This window comes from Ascaphus truei, chromosome 5, assembly GCF_040206685.1.
Source record: "Ascaphus truei isolate aAscTru1 chromosome 5, aAscTru1.hap1, whole genome shotgun sequence".
NCBI classification, from domain to species: domain Eukaryota; kingdom Metazoa; phylum Chordata; class Amphibia; order Anura; family Ascaphidae; genus Ascaphus; species Ascaphus truei.
Genome location: NC_134487.1, coordinates 97,673,261 through 97,696,024, shown reverse-complemented (window position 1 = coordinate 97,696,024; position 22,764 = coordinate 97,673,261). Strand labels below are relative to the sequence as shown.

The 22,764-nt window shown below is 40.1% G+C and overlaps 1 protein-coding gene across 2 annotated transcripts in view; it reads left to right on the top strand.

The window, feature by feature from the left end:
- The window catches only part of MYRFL (myelin regulatory factor like), a 180,813-nt gene that overhangs the window by 7,521 nt on the left and 150,528 nt on the right, over positions 1 to 22,764 (top strand). Inside the window, exons 2-3 of one of the 2 annotated variants that reach the window (XM_075600257.1) lie at positions 9,301 to 9,391; positions 21,697 to 21,755. In XM_075600257.1, the coding sequence (XP_075456372.1) occupies positions 9,301 to 9,391; positions 21,697 to 21,755 (150 nt within the window). The remainder of the gene's footprint in view (positions 1 to 9,300; positions 9,392 to 21,696; positions 21,756 to 22,764) is intronic. The other variant, XM_075600258.1, reaches the window with a different exon arrangement.

The window sequence follows — 22,764 nt, the reverse complement described above, 5'->3', positions numbered from 1 at the left end:
AGTGTGAAACACTAATCAGACCGATCGATACCTTTGCATTGAAGAGTGACCCAACAGATTGAAGGTTTAAGTCAATGCTCCTTATTGGGGGGTATATAACAGTGTCTGTTCTGCTAAACTGGTGAAATTAACACTTGATTTTAGTATTTTAGTAGCAAATACAAATACTACTTGTGAACACATTCGCATGTCTCACACAAGTCCACCACCCTGCCTTTCCCCATTATCACTTAGCAAACCGTGCTTCCACTGCAGCCAGGGATTCTGGGTAAGGGCATGCAAATGAGCACTGTGCGTCACGTTTTGCTTCTTATCCATTACACCACTTCTTAGCTGGATTACACCACTTTCATCACAGCCTGGGCTAAGGAAGTGCATAGCCAGTGTGAGGCTGGTTGCCGGCTATGCAACGTGAAGCTGATAGTGGCAACAACCAGACACAAAGAAAGTTACGGTGAGTAAAAAAGTGACAAAAAGCCTCCACCGTACAGTACATAGACCACTTATGAGCACATTCACGTTACGGTGAGTATAAAAGTGAGTATTAGATATTCTGGTGCTGCTTGCTGCAGTTTACCAGTAAAGTCTTAGCTATATATCCCCCATAATGGGATCCGTCTGGTAGGGTTTTAGCCAATTTGGGAGATCAATGAAGCTTCTGGGAGACAAACAATAAACACTGGCCTGACATAACTGTTGTATATATTTATATACATAACTGCATCACTAATCGCAGCTCCAAGCTCTGAGTCAGATGCAGCATCCCGCCTTCCGCCTCCTGGTTGTGCGCTTTCAACAGCTATTTGATTCTGTGGCATTGTTCAGAAGAGCGTCTGAGAGAGGCAGCATAGGGTGACTGCACATTGGGTAGCAAGCGATCTGAGCTTGGCCCCCCAAAAATCCTTGGCTTAGGGCCATCAAAAAGCTAGAGCCCCCCCACTCCAGTACCATATGTAAACCCCCTATGGGATTAGCATGGCCTTATAGGGGTTAAAAAAGCGGGCCCACATAGAGTGAGATAATTTTCTATGACACAGGATTGGGGGAGTCAGTAGCTGCTAAGCTTCGCACTGTGTTGCCTGGCGAACAATGACTATCACAAAGAGTATATAGGTAGAGGCAAAGATTCTAGAGGTTACTGTAGGTTCCTGGTGGATAAGAGGAGAGGATCCTCAGTGTATATAGCTAAGAAGCATGTTTGAGTGTATAGGATAGAGCAGTCCCTGTTTATTATATAAGGACAGTGCCCCTTCAAGATAGTTTACCGAGATATGGCCAAGATGAATCCAATGTAAATCCAATAAATGTAAACATTAAATATAAATTAAACATGGCCAAGGTGAATCTAATGTAAATCCAATTAAAGTAGCATTTTTTAAGTATAATGCAGTGTGGAATTGAACAGGTTCAACAGGAGTGAACAAGTGGACAACACAACACCTACTGGCCCAGAATCCTGGATTTTGAACTACGCTGGAAAAGAGGACATTATCTATCCCAGACTGCACATTTCAGCACTAAACTATTGCTGGCATGCCGCCACTACTGTTTATATTTGCTTAGCTTCATTATGTCTCTAACTCGATTCATATATCTCCATCTCTCCTTCCTACGCCACTTCTCAGTTCACATGAACTCCTTTCTTACCTACGCCCTCTGACGCTACATGGCTATATCCACATACAACTGCTACTCCTTCGGGTGTCAACCGCTCTAACCTCATACCCAACCTCTGTCACCCTCCCTCCTCTCTCTTTCTCCGGTGCCCTTTGGAATGCTCGCTCTCTTTCTAACAAGTTCCTCACTGAGCATGACTTCTTTTTCTCTCATCCTCTGCTCCTCTTTGCGATAACTGAGACTTGGCTCCCTCAGTCTGACTCTGCACTGGAAGCTGCCCTCTCTTATGGTGGTCTTTCTTTCTCCCACACTCCGTGCCCTGATGGCAGGGGTGGAGGCGTGGGGCTCCTGCTCTCTATCTGCCGCTACTGTACCCTTCCTATTCCTCCCTCTCATGCTTTTCCCTCCTTTGAAGCTCACACTGTCAAAATTTTCTTTCCTCTCTCTGTCCACGTGGCGGTCAGCTATCGCTCACCTATCTCTACTCATCCCTCTTCTGCCTGTCTCTCTCACTTTGAATCCTGGCTCTCTTTCTTTCTCTCCTCAGATTCCCCTGTTCTTCTCCTTGGGGACTTCAACTGCCATATTGATGACCCCTCTCTCCCTTGGGCTTCCCGCTTTCTCTCTCTAACCTCTTCATTTGGCCTTCAACAGTGGACTGCAGCCAGCACCCACAAGGATGGCCACTACCTAGACCTGGTTTTCACTAAAATCTTTTCTCTCTCTGATTTCTCCATTTCCCCTTTTCCTCTCTCTGACCATCACCTCCTCTCATTTTCTATCTCTCTCACTTCTCCCCTTCTCCACCTCCCATCTACCCCGTGTCTCTGTAGAGACACGCGCTCTATTAACCTACCAGCTTTTGAGTCCACTTTGCGCTCCTCCCTCTCCTCTCTCAGCTCTGCTCCAGACCCTGACAACCTGGTCAGGAAATAAAACTCTGCCCTATCCTCCTCTCTTGATCTACATGCCCCACTTTCTCTGCCGTTCTCGCCCTTTGAACTCCAGACCCTGGCTAAATTCCCACACATGTATGCTGCATACCTGCACTCGTTCCTCTGAATGCCTCTGGAGGAAATCTCACACTCGCACAGACTTTGATAAAATGGGAATTATCTACCATTAATTCCTCTTTTATGTCATTCAATTAATTTAATTCGTTTAAATGCATTTTGGATACATATTTTCACATATTGCTAAAAGATTGCGCAATCGCACACATCTGGATCAAAACCCTTCTGCTAGATTCACATTCTGCACAGACAATGTGTATTCATCGTCCGCAAACGGATGCTTAATCTTCTGAATAAAATTAGTGCATTTAGGTTAATCCAGATATACAAAAAAATTAGACTTAACATGCATTGGTTCATTTACTGAGTAGTCATTTACTACTATAACTTAACGCCTTCTTCTGCAAATTTAGAGTTTAGAAAATGGCAATGTTTCTAACTTTGTTCTTTGATTTTTTTTAAATCGTCTAAATGTCCCATTTAGGTAGTAAATCCAAATAAGGGAGCACAATTCATGCTCCTATGTCCCAGAGTAGATACTTGCCATACTGGAGCCTGTCACTGTGGAAGTGCCTGCACTTCATGATCTGAGAGTGACACCTGATTGGTGTGGAGGCTACCACCAATAATGTGGTTGGGCAGAACATTCTGTCCAATGAGGGTGCAGATCAGAAGTGGACTCAAGCGATTATATGATCTGTTGGGTTCACGTGGGGAGGGGAAGAAGAGAGAATCCGATAGGCAAAACTGCACACTTCTTTCCAAAAACTGGTCACTGACAATGCCTTTGAGAAGTAAAGGAAATATAGTATACTAGCTGTACCCAGCGAACATACGCTGATCTAGGATTTCTGAAAGGTTATTAATTAAACATTAATCTTTGTTTTCACCCCTCCCTGTTATGCCTTGCTGTCTCTTGTCCCCTCTTGCCCACCTTACCCTGCTCTTCTTTGCGCTGTCTCCTCCCCTTTCTTTGCACTCCATGCCTAAATGTATCTGCTTCTCTCTGTGCACATTACACTCCCTCCCCTGCAACTTATCTCATCCTCTCCTTGCTGTCTCTCTGTTTCCTCCTAATGACCTTGCTGTCTCTTCTTCCCTTTCTTTGTACTGCCTCCTGCCCCATGGGCACACTGCTCTCCATTCCCTTCTCCTTGCTGTCTCTCCTCCCCTCCTTGCTGTCTCTCCTCCCCTCCCTCCTCCATCATGCCCTGCTCCTCTTTGCACTCTCTCCTCCCCTCTCTTTGCACTTCCTGCCTTACTGTGCTGCTCCTTTGTGTGCCCTCTATGCACACTACATGCCAAAATGACAGGGGGGAAGGCGGGGGGGGGGGGTGAGAATGACAGGGAGGGTGGGAGAGACTGTGGGTGAGTGAATGAGGGAAGGGGGGTGAGAGGATGAGAGGGTGGGGTGAGGGGTGAGAGGATGATTAGGGGTGCAACAGTCTTGGAATTTGTGCGAGAGGAGCATTAACATCAGTATTGCTTGCCATGGGCAGTTATGTTTTTTACAAATGATCTGACCGTTATGTCATTTAAAAAGAAATAACTCCAAGTGTGCACCAATTTGCACCATTTCATATTCAATTTCGTCAAAAATTCTGGAGATGGAGAGTTCTCCCAAGAATTTTTTTTCAACGAAATTAAATATGAAATCGTGTAAATTGGTGCATAGTTGGAATGAAAGTTTATAAAAATTACATAACGGTCAGATCATTTATAATTATAGGCTAAAGCTGCTAAATTCCGGGCATTATCCAATCAGTAATGGCCCAACATTTTTGGCAGCTTGCCAAGTTTTTCAGCCAATCAGCTTTCAGTTCTCATTCACAAAGAGTGAAATGTGCTCTTAGACAGGGGAGGTGATTGGACAGAAGGCACCAGCAGGGCACTGACTCCTCCCCCTCCCTGCCTACAGGGAGCTCTGCACAGGAGAGTGAGGGGAAAGGTTTGTGTGTCTGTATGTGTTTTGTGGGTTTAAAGGGGGTCAGCAGAGAGTTTTATTAGTGTGTGTCTCTTTTGTTGGTGTGTGTTTTGTTGGTGTAGAGGGGGCAGCAGAGTCTTGTTGGTGTGTGTCTGCTGTGTGTGTGTTGTTGGTGTAGTGGGGGAGCTGTAGTGTGTGTGGCTTCAATGTGTGTTTTGTGGGTGGAGGAGGGGTGCAGAGTGTTTTGTTGGTGTGTGTGTCTGCAGTGTGTGGGTTTACAAGGGGCTGCAGTGGGTGTTGAGGGGGGGCTGCTGGTTTGTGTTTTGTGAATGTAGAGGTGGCAGAGTGTGTTTTGTGTGTATCTCTGCAGTGTGTTTTGTAGGTGCAGAGGGGGGGCTGCAGTGTGTGTTTTGTGGGTGGAGATGGGGTGCAGAGTGTTTTGTGTGTGTGTTTCTGCAGTGTGCGTTTTATGGATGTAGAGCTGGCAGTCTGTTGGTTTGTGTGTGTCTGCAGTGTGTGTTTTGTGGGTGTAGAGGGGGGGCTGCAGTGCGTGTGTCTTCAGTGTGTGTTTTGTGGGTGGGGGAGGGGTGCAGAGTGTTTTGTGTGTGTCTGTAGTGTGTGGGTGGGTTTACAGGGGGTGTAGAGGGGGGCTGCTGGTGTGTGTTTTATGGATGTAGAGGGGGCAGCAGTCTGTTTTGTTGGTGTGTGTCTGCAGTGTTTTGTGGGTGTAGAGGGGGGGCTGTTGTATGTGTTTTGTGAGTGTAGAGGGTGGAGGAGGGCTGCAGTGTGTTTTGTGGGTGTAGAGGAGGGGGGCTGCACAGTGTAGGGGTTGCAGAGTGTTTGTGTATATAGAGGGGGGTTGCAGAGTGTGTGTGTGTGTGTGTGTGTGTGTGTGTGTGTATATATATATATATATATACAGTGGTTGACAAATCACCAAAAAATCTACTCGCCACACAAAAAAATCTACTCGCCACCTAGTACCAAACGTGTGCTGCTTGGGCCAATTGGAGCTCGCCACGATGTTAAATCCACTCGCCCGGGGCGAGCAAATGTATAGGTTTGTCGAACACTGTATATATATATATATTATATATATATATATATTATATATATATATATATATATATATATATATATATATATAGAGGGGGCAGTGTGTATGTACAATTTCCTTTTAATAAACTTGCAGTAAAAGCATAAGAATGTAGACAATCATGCTGATAAATCAATATGACTACAATTTTTTTAATGAAAAATTAAACATTTTAAAAAAAAATCTACATTTAGCCTATAATAGTAATAATCCCCTCAGAACAGGGCATTACTGGCCAGTAATGCCATGTTCTTCGGGGATTATTGCTTAAATAACATACCTGCCCATGGCAAGCAATACTGATGTTAATGCTCCTCTCCCACAAATTCCAAGATTGTTGCACCTCTCTTCATCCTCTCACCCTCAACCCCTATCCTCTCTTACCACCCCTTCCCTCAATCTCTCACCCCTTCCCTGTCATTCTCACCCCCCTGTCATTCTTACCCCCCTGCCTGTCATTCTCACCCCTCCTCCCTGTCATTCTCATCCCTCCTCCCTGTCATTCTCATCCCTCCTCCCTGTCATTCTCATCCCTCCTCCCTGTCATTCTCAACCCCTTCAGGTCATTCTTACCCCCACAGGACAGCCACAGAGAACACACACAGGACAGAACAAAGCCACACAGGACACACACACCTCTCTCTGCTCTATGCTGTTTCCTCCTCTCCCTAGTTTCTGCTATGATTTTAATTGGTTAGAATGGATTAATCCACATTAGCATTAACATCAATAAACATTGTATTGTATACTGAAATGTTAGAGATTATCACGATGGTACTGTTGCCAAATCTAATGATTGTACTCTATGTTTACACAAACGCACACAGTTGTCAATTGAAAGGCAATCTGTATTTTACTGCAGTTTATTCACCTAGAGCAGAGGCAGTTTATCAATGGAAAAATATCTCCCCATCCTCTGTACAATGTAATTTTAATACACTCTATTTATTTCATTAATATTGTTAAGCCATATGTTGCCTTTAGTGATGTGAACCATTTAAAGTTCTGTAGATGCACTTTCGATATATGATGTAAAAGAAATTCCACAATGGTAATTTAAAATTGCAGCTGTCAGTCACACACATTAAGCAAATACAGGTTGTTATGTTCACCCCTAATGCTAATGGCAACCCCCCACCCCCTAATTTGAATATTAAGGTATTGTCTATTTGTGGACATCATTTTACCTCAACAATTCAAGTGCTAGGAATTTATATATATTTTTATGAACATTACCTTAATGTTGGAGGAACACTGGACCCCAGGACCATCGATAAGAAATACTTTATATCTATTTGGATATGATTTATTATTATGAGAATCTCTTTTCTAGAAAGATTTATATTTTTAAAAGGAAACTTCATGTTTGAAAGTATAACAAATCTCAAACTGGTATTTGTGTGTGTAAAGACATTTGAAACCCTTCCTCTGTGAAAACAGTGTTTCAGTGTTCTGTATGTAGGCTTCTGCTGCCCTCAAGATGTAGTGGTACAGTAGGTTTGTATGTAGCGGGAGTGGCCAACTCCAATACTTAAGGGCCACCAACAGGTCAGGTTAATGACTGAGCCACTGATTGAGCGATGTACGCTGAAGCAGGAACATCCTTAAAACCTGACCTGTTGGTGGCCTTTGTGGACTGGAGTTGACCACCCCTGGTGTATAGTCTTATTCAATTGGAAATGGCTTTGTTGCTAAACGATACTATTGCCTGCAATCTTCTCTTTATCCTGGTGGAACTTCTTATTCTTAACTTGAAGATCCATTTTAAACCTAAAAGTAATTCCTACTTAATGATTTCCTATCATTGCCAGCATAAAACAAATTGCTCACAGAACAGATCCATCCTATAACAAATGATTTTGAGCTGTGTGAAATGTGTGTCTATAGTCTAACTATAGCACTTGTATTGGGATTGAATAATCTTTCCGTTTAGGCTTTGTTGAAAGAATGCAGTCTTTTATTTGGCATGTTGTTTCCGAGAGTAACTGAAAGCATGTACCTTGGAAATAGCTCTAGCACTGCAAAATTATTACTAACTCCATCCATTTTTAAATAAATCAGTCCTGTAGTATTAGATAATACTTACTACCTATTTAAAAAAATTCAACTCAATGCAATTTTTATGAGTTTTAATATAGATACTCTTTTGATTTCTATAGAAAGTTTTTAAGCCTTTCCCAGCAGTGCAAGATATTTGCAACACTTTCCTGTTTGTGATAATGTGTTGACAATATTCCCAGCAGTTTGAGCTGCAAACTGTAACAATAGATAATGTTACTGTAGTAATATAAGAATACATTGTAGCTGCTGAGTTACACTGACTGAAGGATTGATTTGAAACTGAAAGGCAGCCATTTTGTGAACCCTGGGAAGCAGGATTTTTCTGATCGATCATGGGTGATCTAGTCGATCGGCATCTTACAAGTTGTAGGAGGGACGAAAACACTATGGCCATATTTACTATGCAGTCTTTTATCATAATATACCTTACATCCAAATGACTTGAATGGCCAGAGGGTGATTTACAGCAGAAGACTGCTTAGTAAATATATCGCCAGTCCCATTTTGCAACATACTTTGAGTACCTCAGTATTAGGTGATACCTTTTTTTTATTTGGACTAACAATAGATATTATAAGACAAGCTTTCAAGAGTTCTCGTCTCTTCCTCGGGTCAGCAATACTGATTTACAGAGATTCCATGAGAAAAGAACAAGATAGCCATCTAAGGCACCATACTTTGGAACAGTAATAATGCAATGGCACTTAAACATGTAATATATTCTCTAATTTTTAGCAGTTGTGTTATAATGTAAAATCTGTGTAATACATGTAGTTTTGTTAATAGAGAGACAGAATCCTATCTCAGAACAGCCCCAATAGAAATAACATATACACAACGTGTTCTGCTTTTGGTATTGCATCATTTTCAGCTCATAGTCTGGCCTCTTTGGTACAGTATTACCCTAAACCACAAACTTGAGGTAGAGTATGTGTCCTTGTATCACAAGCACAGATACTGACCAATGTGTGGATGTTTTTGTAAGGGAAATATGTGAGCAAAATTAGAGAAGTCTTTTTAGCTTCAATTTATCTGCATCGGTAGAATGGAGGATTTTTACTAGGAGAAAAGTAGAAAAAAACTATATTTCTCAGCTGACATAATGCAGTGTTCTTCGTACAGTAAATTTGGAGAGTTGGCCAATAAAATTACCAAATTATATGGGGGCTAGTTACATAGAACAATAAAAAGAGTTAGGGATGTAATGCATTTTGAAAACCTCAATAACTGAAATGATGCAAACTTACTGAAAATAAGTACTTTGATAGATAGATACCTGTATGTGTGAAGCATCATGAACAAATGTGTTATGTCTGATGCCGACTGCTTAGTTTTTCAGTGATGATGACTGTGATAAATGGATTTGCACACTGCAGAGAAGCAAAGGCAGGAAGACTTTTCTTGTAAATGGCCACTTCGATAACATAACGGTTATGTAGATGCAATCAAAGAACATTGACCGTATGCTCCCCAGCCCGAGCAGTCTCTTCACCTTCGTAACATTCCATTGCTTTATCGATTTTGAATAATACCGCCAGCCATGTCCCAAAATATAGTTTAAAACGTAATAATCGCTTTCAATTTTGCAGGACAGGATGTCCACAGAGCTTTGGAAAACCCCATGGTGGACATAAGCATGTTGGAAGAATATATCAGCAACGACTTTGCATTTGGAGCCTTGTAAGTTTATATATTTTTTTTACAGTAATTCTTTTAAAAAACAAAATGTATTCTGATGTAGCGTTTTGGCTTAGCCATTTGCCTTGTGTTTCGCTTTTGCACAGGAGGCCTTGCAATGCTCTGCCCAGCATTGTGTTGGTTTCACCAGACTATCGGGACAGGTTGTGCTACACTTTATAGTTTTTATTTAACCTCCATCTCCTTGCATCCTGGGAGACGATCAGTCTTCACACTTCATTAAAGGACACTTTAATATCTGAGCTGATCTGTGGTCCCCCGATCGCAGAGATAAAACGTATTTTTATCCGGTGGGGAAGAATATTTCCTACTGGACACAAAATATCTTCCGTGTCCATGCTCGATCCCAGGTGACCAATAGACGCCCGCAACATTATTACAACATCATTAGGGAATGACATCGCAATTTTCTGTAGGTGGCCATATTTATCTTTTTGTTATGTCATACACTGGCAAAAAAGCAAATATGCTGGTAATCTGGGGAGGTCGGAACGCAGGAACTTCTCCTGGGGACCCAGACAATACCCAATATGGAGCGGATTGCTGCTTTTAATTGATGCTGCACTTTGTTTGTATCAGTAACTTCAATGCTCAAAAATAGAAGACCAGTGCATGTTAGATAATTACTGATTAAACAAGATTATTCATTGTCAATATTGCTTTCTCACAAGGCAGTAGGGCTGCTTATAAAAACAAAACACATGCCCAATGCATAAAGCATGTTTTAAAATCATACTGGAATAAGGATTTGTGTAACCAGCATCCCATTTACAATAACTAAATTGTTATTATTGACGCACTAAGCTGAGCTACGAAATATGTTTCATCTTCCTGAATAGCACAAGAGCAATCTGAGAGAACTAGTCATATTTTGAACCTTTTCATAGCTTTGCATTAGTATTTCTGTAGCTAAAATGGGTAATATGTGATGATAAACAATCTGCTTCCGCTTTGTTCCTGCACATGTAATATTGTCTGAGATATATACCTTTTGGTCCCTTCAGTACTGAATTGTAATGCATGTATCAGCCTATGAGAATACAATAAGATAGAGAAAATGCCCAAGCTACATTCCAAATATTTTCCAAATATGCTATAAGATCGTGTAGTACTTTTGTATATTTGAAAGTTTTTATTTAATGTTAGGAAGTGAACAAGTGTAACATGTAGAATTTTAAATAAAATACACTGACAATAAATTAATTGAATAAAACATTTGGTTTACTGAATCGGGATCTTCAAGTAATGAGTAGAAGGAGATTAATGGAGGATGTTTGGGGAAGCTAATGGTAGGGAAAGAAAATAAAGGATAATATACTGTAATAAATTAATATCTTGCCTACAGATTACACAGAATTTAAGCTTGCATATATAGTTCAAAGTTGCAGCTCGTGATCAGCTTAGTTTGTAACCTAACCACCTTCCAGAAACATTCTACCTCGGGACGTTCTGAAAAGACTTGGAAGGTTGCCCAGTTTTTATTGCAACAATTGCTTAATGTGTGCACTATAAAAATGTAAAAGGCTTCATTCTTCTCTATTTGTATGATCAGGACTGGTGCAAGGGTATTCAGCACCCTAGGCGAACGTTCAGCCTTGTGCCCGCCCGCCCACCCAATGAACTCAGATTTTCTTTTTTTAAATGTTATACCCCATTCTCTCTCTCCCTCTCCCCCTCTCCCTCTCCCCCCCTCCCTCTCTCCCTCCCCCATTCTCTCCCTCTCAACCTCCCATTTTCTTTCCCATCATTCTCCCTCCTCACCTTTCCCTCTTTTCTCTCTCCTTCCACCCTAACCCCCATTCTCTCTCTCATCCTCTGTCCTACCCTCCCTCGTCATCCTCTCTCACCTTCCCTCCTCCTCCCTTCTCATCCTCTCACTCATCCTCTCCCACCCTTCCTCCTCATCCTCCCACCTCATCCCCCCTCCTTCCACCTCATGCCCCCTCCTTCCCTAAAGCAGCAGAGGCGATTTTCTGGTATCTATAAACTGGCCCTTGCAGATGTGCATTACAAATTGGTGGATTTACTGATTAACTGCAGATAAATGTAGACGTGTAGAGTAATGTGGACAAAAAAAAAAAAAAGCTATTCAGCTTTTTAAACGGTTGCATTTTTTATGCAATATACAAAATATCTAGTTTTCTATCTAACTCTGGGGATTTTTCCCCATAACTCACAGAAGTCTCTGAGCCTGGGCTGTTTAGTACCCCGTGCGAAATCTGATACGGAGGATATTTTTTCTACAGTTCAAGAAAGACATTTAAAGAAAGTGGACAACTGCTGTGCCCCGCCAATACAGAACGATGCTGAGAGGGTGAACTCCAATAAAAATATATATTTATTAAGTCATGTAGAATACGGGAGGTACAAAAAGGACCACCAGAATGGAACAGCGCTAATTTTAGTAAATGCAAACAAAGTTTCTGGTGCAAGGGGCCACATTCATCTGATATTGACATTAAAAGTGAAAATAAATGTATAGCCTCAGCAAATTACAGTATTATTATTAGCTTATATATATATGTAGAGGTATCTGTACCGTGTTAGCCGAGCGTAATAATCAAAAACAAATACTTGATACCGTTCTGTGGCTAACTAAATGCTTTTATTTGTGCGAGCTTTCGAGATACACTGATCTCTTCTTCGGGCGATGTTACAATGGATAAAGCAAGAAAGGTTTTTACTTTAAAGCAGCCTGGAATGTTATCTGTGGATGAAACCTATCCCTCCCCCCTGTGCAGTATGCGATTTATGACTTTAGGGGTTAAATGGTCCCTAAATGTTTGTGATTTAAGAGTGTGTGTGTATGTATGGAAATATAAATTTATAGAGAGCCCACGCTGTATACAGCGCTTTACAAAAGGTGTGTGTGGAGGGGGAGTGTATACCAGTGGTGTTGGTGGGTGTTGAAATGAATGAGAGTGTTGCATTACTATAAATGTGTGTGGATACTATGTAGTCCCTATTGGTATAAAGGGGTAGAATTGTACATTTGTATGTGTAAGAGGCATTCATGTTTTAGTGTGTGCATTCATATAGCGCAGTATAGCGTGGGATTTAGCACTCATGGGATAGACATGGGATTTAGCACTCATGGGAAGAGAGTTCTCTTGTGTAGTGGCTCATGAAACTGCGGTTTTGGTTTAGGCCACCAGTCAGTGTCCCGAACAGTTTCATAAATTTGGATTCATGCAACCGTCTCTCTTTCGGTATAACATGGGGAAGGTTCCCAGCACACAACGAGAATACGATTGTAATAAATTACCAAAAAGGTTTTTTCCAAAATATAGTTTATACTTATATATTGAACTTTACGTGGAGCAAATATCTACATATATCCAAGATACTGAAGTAGGCTAAATAATATTACAGAAATATAAAATACTACTGTATGTCACAAAGTATATAGACATATAAGGTAGAAAAAATGCACTAGAAAAAGGGAGACAGTTAAGGGGAGACGAGCAAAGGTGGGGGAGGGGGATAAAACAGAGGAATAAGAAGGGGTAACGTTTCGGGGCTCCTAGCCCCTTCTTCTGGCCCTTTCCCTTAGACGCCTCTCGCATCATAGTTACATAATTACATAGTAGATGAGGTTGAAAAAATACATAGGTCCATCAAGTTCAAACTATGCTAAATTTAGACAACAGATACTTTATCCTATATCTATACGTACTTATTGATCCAGAGGAAGGCAAACAAAAAACCCCATTAAGGGGAAAAAATAATTCCTTCCTGACTCCAAGAATTGGCAATCGGATTAATCCCTGGATCAACATTCTTCCCATGTTTACTTATTTGGTATATCCCTGTATACCGTTCCCATCTAAAAAGATGTCCAACCTTTTTTTGAACAAATCTATTGTATCTGCCATCACAGTCTCCATGGGTAATGAATTCCACATTTTAACTGCCCTTACTGTAAAGAACCCTTTCCTTTGTTGCTGGTGAAATTTCCTTTCCTCCAACCTTAAGGGATGGCCCGAGTCCTTAATACTGCCCATGGGATGAATAGTTCTTTTGAAAGCTCCTTGTATTGTCCCCGAATATATTTGTATATAGTTATCATATCCCCTCTTAGACGCCTCTTTTCTAATGTAAATAAATCTAATTTAGCTAGCCTCTCCTCATAAGTTAGATTGTCCATCCGCTTTATTAATTTGGTGGCTCTTCTCTGCACTCTCTCTAGTTCCATAATGTCTTTTCTTAGGATTGGTGCCCAAAATTGTACTCCATATTCAAGGTGTGGTCTTACTAGTGCTTTGTAAAGTGGCATAATTATGTTTACTTCCCTTCCATCCATTGCCCGTTTGATGCAAGATAAGATCTTGTTTGCCTTTGCAGCTACTGCATGACATTGGGCACTATTGCTAAGCCTGCAGTGTACAAGCACTCATCTTGCAGTCAGAGTTTCCAGTTGGCAGTCTGTCTACACAGTCGGTTTGATCTTTTTCTATTTTGAGAGATACTTAGAGACTGGTTCTTTATTACCTATAGGGGGTTTGCCATAGTACCTGAAATAACCCATTGTTGTATTGTTTTCAATTACATTAGTGCATTACCATCAGTTTATTTATTCTGAGTGTGCCTTAATAGTATCTAGAGAATATCTGCAGCATTTTATGAGACAGCCTGTCTTTTATTGAGGTAGTGTCTGCTGCAATAGTTGTAGGTGGTACGCCACTGAGGGATACCTTTGAAAAGGCGTTCCTCCTTTTTGTATATCTTTTGATACTGAGTTCATAATGTTTGGGAGCATTTGTTTGTGACGGGGCAAAAAAAGAGAGAACAGCGCAAGACCTCATAGTGTAGTATATAAAAATTGTATTAAATTCATTCAGCAGGTGAGTATTGCACGTATATTTAAGATATAATTAACAGGCATGACGTGTTATGGACATGTTACCACAACAGCTCGCAGCATGGAACCACTCAGGACTCTGCTGGGCTAGGGAAGGGATGAATTCTTGTCTCTCCCCAGGTGTTCTTGGGTTTTCTCTCCCTTTAGATCATAATCACCTCACCAGATGGGGAACTGTAATAGTCATTCCACGAGGCCCGCTGGGCGCTGATGTTGTATAGCTCGATTGCTTAATACACACCGATGCTGTCACTCAGAGTGTCTCCCCTCTGAGATAGGGAGCTGTGGTACCGGCGGCGGGTAGTGTAACCTGCTACACGTCAGTGCTCCACGACAAGCTGGCTGATGCGCACTGATGACATCACTTCAAGCATCCCGTCTCATACGGGTTGGAACAATGAAATAACCATAGATTGGCATATATGGTTAAATCACACGTTTCGTAAATCAATTACTTCGTCAGGGATTAATGCTAGGGGCAGTTCTATATAGTCCGCAAAAAGCTTTCTATTGGCTCCTAGACAATGTGGGACGGTTCCTTTCTACAATCTAATTCAGCTGTCACATGTTATTTGTAAAACAGTTATACTGACAATGTTGCTCCTCACAATATTTATATAATACAATTAAAATCATAGAGATAACAACAATAACAATTTTATTAAAAAAGTCTAAAAAGTAAAAAAGAGAAAAGAAGAAAAAATCAATTAGTATTCACTTACAATTATATCATATCATTACATAAAACGAACTCATAGAGAGAAGGATGTGGTAATTAACCATTAAATAAATGTGGGGAAATTATTAATAGCTTATAATGCAATCCTATAATACTCCATTAGGTACTCAAATGAAAACCATAGGATAAAGATAATCTAGAGTACATACATCTACAGAGATTAAGGAGTACACACAATTTATAATCAAGTCATGTAAGGGATAATTCATTGATTAGAATATTTAATTAATATGTATCAAAACATACTGTATTTATATTAAAATGAATTAGTATCATCTAAAAGTGGCAAAAAAAATGCCTTGAAATATTTGGAATGATTCATATATGTGGGAAAATTAAATAAATACACAATGATTACTAAATTTGATATATTTAATAGAGGGACCAGACATCTATCTCTTCATTCATGCCTATCCGTGACAGGGTCTGTAATTTGTATATCCATTCACTTTCTTTTTTGGATAACATCTTATCTCTGTCACCGCCACGTCTACCTAAGGAGACAGTTTGGATACCAATGTATTGGAGCAATGTGGAATCACAATTGTTTTTGTTCTTAAAGTGTCTGGACACGCTATGTTTATCTAGGCCCAATCTAATGTTCCTTGCATGTTCCAGTATTCTAACTTTAAGGCACCTCTTGGTGCGCCCAACATATTGGTATCCACAAGGGCATTGTAGAAGATATATTACATATGTGGTCTTACAAGATATACAGTCTTTAATCGGAAATTCCTCTTTAGTTGTATATGATGAGAATGTTTTCCGTTCTACGTTTAACATACTGCAAGCCCTACCCTACATTTGCCACAGCTAAAGTTGCCACGTGGTTTTTTTGGTATCTAAGGGGCCACCGACATCGTTTTTATTGGTGGACCAATATCGCTCGGGGCTAAATAATGTTTTAAATTTTTTGCCTTGCGATAAATGAAGCTGGGTTTTGGTTGGAGAGACGGGCCAAGAACCGGATCATTGCAAAGAATATTCCAATTACGGCTAATCTTGTGAATACTAGTACTCACTGAATTGAATTCTGTAATAAACGGAACTCTTATTTTCTTATCTGTCTGTGCATCTGTGTATTTTTCCTTTTTCCTTTCATGTTGAATTAAAAGTGAGTCTCGTTCTAGATTATTAAATTTTTCTAGGGATTCCATTAACATGGTCCCATCATAAACTCTTTGAATCAATTTCTCAAACAGAGTTGAAGATTGTATTTCAAAATCTGTCTAAAGGCTGCAATTTCACTTCAAGCGCATAAATTGACCTATAGGAATGTTTTCAATCCATAACTTTTTGTGATTACTTGATGATAATAATAGGCTGTTCGTGTCCACGTTTTTGAAAAAAGTTTTGGTATTGATAGGTAAACCTATTCTTGACTCTAGGCTTATGTCTAGGTAATCTATTTTTTGACTATCAGTTTCTGAAGTGAATCTCAAATTAAACTCATTCAAATTGAATATAATATAAATTGTTTCACAGTTTCCTCGTCACCCTCCCAAATACATAGTATATCATCAATGAATCTCCACCAGATAATGATATTACTGGCGAAGGGATTATTATTCCAAATGAATTTTTCTTCCCATGCCCCCATGTATATGTTGGCATAGCTGGGGACAAAGCGAGTCCCCATAGCTGTACCACATAACTGAATATAAAATTGGTTCATAAACAAAAAGTAATTATGTGACAATATATATTGTATTGCATCAAGAATAAATTCGTTCTTTAAAGGATGTAAGTCAGTGTCACTTGTTAAGACTTGTTAAGATATCTCTTACAGCTTCAATGCCTTTGCTATGGGGACCCACCTGTAGCTTCCTTGCCATGTGATATCTTTTACTAAATTTAAAACTGCCATCGAATCTTTTACATACGTTGGAAGTAAGTGGACATACCTCTGTAAAAAGAAGTCCACATACTGTGACAAGTTTACTGTTAAAGAGCAAAGCCCAGATATTATGGGTCTTCCTGGTGGGTCAGTTAGGGCTTTATAGATTTTGGGAAGATGATAATACACAGGTGTTCGAGGGAACTGTGAATACAAGAACAAATATTCAGATCTGGTAATAACAGTAGAATGAACAGCCTCATCAAGCAATGTTTGTGACAGGGGTAAGGGAAGTACGTAGATCGGATTAATCTAAAGTAACGGGCCAGAAGAAGGGGCTAGGAGCCCCGAAACGTTGCCCCCCCTTATTCCCCTGTTTTATCCCCCTCCCCCACCTTTCCCCTTGTCTCCCCTTATCCTCTCTCCCTTTTTCTAGTGCATTTTTTCTACCTTATATGTCTATATACTTTGTGACATAGTATTTTATATTTCTGTAATATTATTTAGCCCATTTCCGTATCTTGGATGTATGTAGATGTTTGCTCCAAGTAACGTTCAATATATAAGTAAAGACTGTATTTTTTGAAAAAAAACTTTTTGATAATTTATTACAATCGTATTCTCATTGTGTGCTGGGAACATACCCCATGTTCTACATTGTAATTTTGGAGGAAATTAGGGTTCCTCCTTGTTCTCGTGCATCACTTCTGTATTTACCTGTGTTCGGTGTTCTATGATTACCTTTGAGTATAGCCACCTTCAGATCGTTCATCTTATGGCCAGAGTCAGAGAAATGTTCGCTGACAGGACTGTCTCTTGTTCTGCGTGTGATGCTGTGGCGATTAAGATTCATTCTCTTGTTTAGCCCCTGTCCTGTCTCACCTATGTAGTAGCAGCCCCCTGGGCATTTCATGCACATAAGGTACACGACATTGCTGGAGGAAAAGGTGAACCGTCCTTTGATTTTGTACTCCAGATTCCTGTGTGTTATTTGTATTGTGCCCGCTGTGTAGAGCATTGCACACGTTTTGCATCTTAAATCCTGGCATGGTCTTGTCCCGCATTCAGTATTGTTGAATACTTTACTCTTCACCATCATTTCTTTGAGATTATGAGGTTCTCTTTATGATAATAAGGGTGTTTCAGGGAGGACCTGTTGCAGTCTTGTATTTTCCTGGAGAATGGGTTGTAGTTCCCTGGCAATTTTGCGTAGGGCTTCTAGGTGTGGGTTATAGGCGACCACCAAAAGTACCCTGTTGTTTGTCTCTTTTCTGTCTGTATTCAAGAAGAAAACTTCTTGGTATTCTGGTGGCATTGTGGATTTGCTGGTCTACAATTCTGTGGTTATATTTTTAAAAATACAATGAAATCCAATCTTAAGGTTTTAATCCGCTGGCCTCTGTCTGTTGTGTTGGAGCATATCCGGTTGTATCATATGACTTGGCTGTAGATGGTTGCGTGCTTAGTGTGTGTGGGATGGAAGCTGTTGTCTCTCAAATAGCTGGCTCTGTCTGTAGGTTTGCGGTGTAGTAGGTTGTTCTTTATAGTAATGGTGTCACGAAATGTACTTCATCTGGGGAATGGCTAACTTTGAGGTTGATGGTCGGGTGGAATGTATTGAAGTTCTCATGGAACTGTATGAGGTCCTGTTCACCAGAGGTTCAAATCAGATCCTGTCGGTGAACATTTCTTTCACTCTGGCCATAAGATGAATGTTCTGAAGGTGGCCATACTCAAATGTAATCTTACAACACCGAAAGAGAGACGGTTACATGAATCCAAATTTATTAAACTGTTCGGGACACTGACCGGTGGTCTAAACTGAGACCGCAGTTTCATGAGCCACTACACAAGAGAACTCTTTTCCCATGAATGCTAAATCCCATGTCTATAAATACTATGCTATATGAATGCACACACACCTGTCTCTTACATATACAAATGTACAATGTAATTCTACCCCTATATACCAACTACATAGTATCCACACACATTTATAGTAATGCAACGCCCTCTTACATTTCAACACCCACCAACACCACTGGTATACACTCCCCCTCCACACACACCTTTTGTAAAGTGCTGTATACACTGTGGGTATTTCCACACATACACACACTCTTACGTCACAAATATTCAGGGACCATTTAACCCCGAAAGTTATAAATTGCATACTGCACAGGGTGAGGGATAGGTTTCATCCACAGATAACATTCCAGGCTGTTTTAAAGTAAAACTTTTTTTGCTTTATCCATTGTAACACACGCCTGCAGAAGAGATCAGTGTATCTCTAAAGCTCGCACAAATAAAAGCATTTTGTTAGCCACAGAACGGTATCAAGTATATGAGATTATATTTATATAATATATATATACTATATAGCAAATGGAAATATTACTGTATGCTCATTTGCATGTCTTAGACAGGTCTGCAACCCCGCCTTTCACCATTATCACACAGCACACAGCACTTCCACTGCAGCAAGGGATTCTGGGAAATGACATGCAAATGAGCACACTTTTGCTTCAAAACCATAAAGACGGTTCCCTATCGGGCTTAAGCTTGCTGCATGGTCACAGCTTTGAGCACAGCCAGGGTTAAGATGCATAGCCAGCAAACCCATAGACAGACTGTTTCGACCTTAATGGGTCTCCTCAGTGTGGGGTTGGGTATATTGGCTATGCAAAAATGAAGCAAGGGATAGGGTTTACCATACTTAGTTAAGTTATGGTGGGTAAAAAAAAGTGACAAAAACCCTTCACAGCAAAAAAATAAAAAAATAAAAAAAAATATATATATATATATATATATATATATATATATATATATAAACGAGAGAGAACGAACATATTCTGCAGCGCAGTACAATGTGGGATGAGGTAAAGAATAAAACATAAAATATATACAACACAAATCATAATGAAACAATGGGTAATGAGGTCCTGTACAGAAAAGCTTACAATCTAAAAGTAATACAAATGAAAAAGATCGGACCAGCTCAACACATTTAGAGAAGTGAGAGATATGGGAACAGAAAAAATATAAAGGCAGGTGGTGCACGTAGGATAAAGAGTTGCCAAGAAAGCCTCTAGCTGGGCATAGTAACAAAAATAGATAGTGCACAGCTCCAAGGTTGCAAAAAGTACAACAGATTTACAGTTTATTTCAGCGACATTACAGACATCCGGAAATAAAATAGCAAACCGCAGCAAAGTTTCGTAGCGCCACGATCCATTCTCCAGCTGAAAGGATCAGAGCAATCTGAATGTATGCTGCGTTTTGCTGGTTTGTTTCCCCGTCTGTAATGTTGCTGAAATAAACTGTAAATGTAAAAGTAATAGCACCGTGAGTTATGATACAAAGATAGGTTGGAGTAAAAGGCCACTCAGCCGTGGTATTAACCGTTGGCTTGTCATGATGGTGCTGGGTAAGAATCTTTAAAGAGTGGGTTTCTAGGAAACCTTTAAAAGTGTGAATGGTGAGGAAGAGTCTGATGGTCCGGGGTAAGGAGTTCTACAGTTGTGGTGCAGCCCTGAAGACGTCTTGGAGGTGAAAATGAGAGGGTGGATATAAGGGTGGATATAAGCCATAAACTGAGCTGAGACCGCTGGTGGGAGAGAACTTGTGGAGTAGATTGAAAATGTAGATAGGGGATGTGTCATTTAGAACTTTGTAGGTGAGAAGCAGAACCTTGAATTTGATTCTGCTGGGTAATGGGTAGCAGTGTAGGTATGTGCATTGTGAAGCAGCAAATGTAGAATGGTTGGTGAGGTGGACAAGCTTGGCAGCGGCATTTAGAATGGACTGGATGGGAGAACAAGTCAGAATAGGGGGTGACAGACTTGGAGCAGTCCAGTCAGGATATTAGTGCATGAATTAGAATTTTGGTGGATTGCGTGTTGACAAAAGGTCTTTAGCAATGTTTTGAAAGTGGAAGCAGTACTGGATGTGTGGTATAAATGAGAGGGAGCAGTCAAGTTTGACAACAAGACAAATTCAAAATCAATGCCAACTATCAAGTGGACATCCAAATTTGAAGAAAATATGGTAAGAATAAAAAGTATATCTTACATATTGCGTGGATACATTGGGAAAAGACAACTTTTCAGGCTACATATTATTCCGATCTCCAGATCGTTATAATTTATTCTACCCCTAATTACACTGCCATTATTGTCCTGATCTAGGACCCCCCCCCCCATCCCCAGCGAAATATAAAAACCCTACAATTCAGACTTCTGTATGATTCTTCGTTCTTTTTAATAACCGGAAAAATAACATATTTTTGGGCACTAGCAATCATCGGTTTCAGTGGTGAAACCAGTGTCATTGTAGTTGTGCTGCAAAGGAACCTGTGTATCATGTTAATGCAATATTACAAGAAAAACAAATAGGGGTAAATGTTGCGTTATGATTGTTTAAATGGAACATGGATTATTTTCAAGTTTGGTTGCATACAACTTAAGAAATATTAACTGAAAGCTCATTGAGGGACTTTTTTTTTAGGTTGTTAAACAGAAAGTTAGGCCTCATTAAAAAAAAAATTGTATATTTTTGATGTTGCCAGTAAGTTAAGGGAATGGCACAAGGTGGTTTGATAGTTTTCTTAAAATGCTCTGCGTGCACAGAATTTAGATCCAAACACATTCTTCATATAGATCAAATAAATATAAAGAAATGAATGGTCAGGATAATAGTAGAAAAACGTGTTACTTTGCTGTACTGCAGAACATTACACTATGAGCAGTGGTTACTATAACAGTAATATATTGGTGCATGGTAATGTATAATATGGTGATGCATTAAGCTACAGTACATGTACAGTAATCAATTTCTTCAATGCAAAACAGATTACCAGACTCTCCTCCTGATTCTGGATCAGAGCCCTGTTCTCCCCCACAAATTAATGGTAGGTAATTTCACAATATTATTTTGTACCCTTCTAAGAACTAACAACCATAAAAAGAAGCGTGGGTGTGAACAGCAATGAGAGGCGGGACAGATGTCTTCAGATAACCTGACTGAATCTTAACAGTCATACTGAACTTAGCAACAATGCACCCTCTGTTGTCATTATATTTGCTTTGGATGTTTAATATGTGACAACATAAACAGACAAAAAAGTTCCTCCTTGAATGCACTCAGAAAGGTAAATCAGAGTGATATGGTTGATACAATTAAAAACCTTTTAATCACAAGTATATAGTAAAACCATGTTTGTATAGAGGGGGATGGTAAAAATAGTCCAAGACCAATCCCTACTGACAGACCAAAAGAATCTTCCAAAATACATATATGGAAGATAGTGAAAATGACAATACACCACCTTGATGTGGGCTCAAGGACTGCAAAAAATCACCAATACATCACTTCAGACTCGGAAACCTGTCCTGTCTACAGAAATCCTTGTATCAAAAAAACCAACAAACCTAAATGTACATAGGTTGTTGATACTAGATCTGAAGGGGTGGTAGATTGACAGTCAATTAGGTCATGAAATATACACCCAAAAGAATATACATAGACCACAAGAAGTGTAGATGTATGTCAGCTCCAGAACAGGGTGAAGTCAACAAAAATGTGAAAAAAAATACATACAACATAAAGTGAATACAAAAACCACATACAAAGCCAGTAACTACGTGGCTTAATAATGTTGAGCTCTGCGAAGGGCAAGCACAAAGTGTGCTCTGCTAGTGCCCTGAGGCACGGTTCTGTGACCGTATCCAGTTATAGCCTCCGAAATATATCAGACAATTAGCACAGAGGTCACTGAATGGAGTCTCCCAGATTAGAAACCACAGACTCTGAATGGAGTCTCCCAGAATAGAAACCACCATTCAGTTTGATGACGTCACTACGTTCCGGTCACCTAGGTAGTGACGTCATCAAACTGAATGGATGCCTCCTAGAAGCGG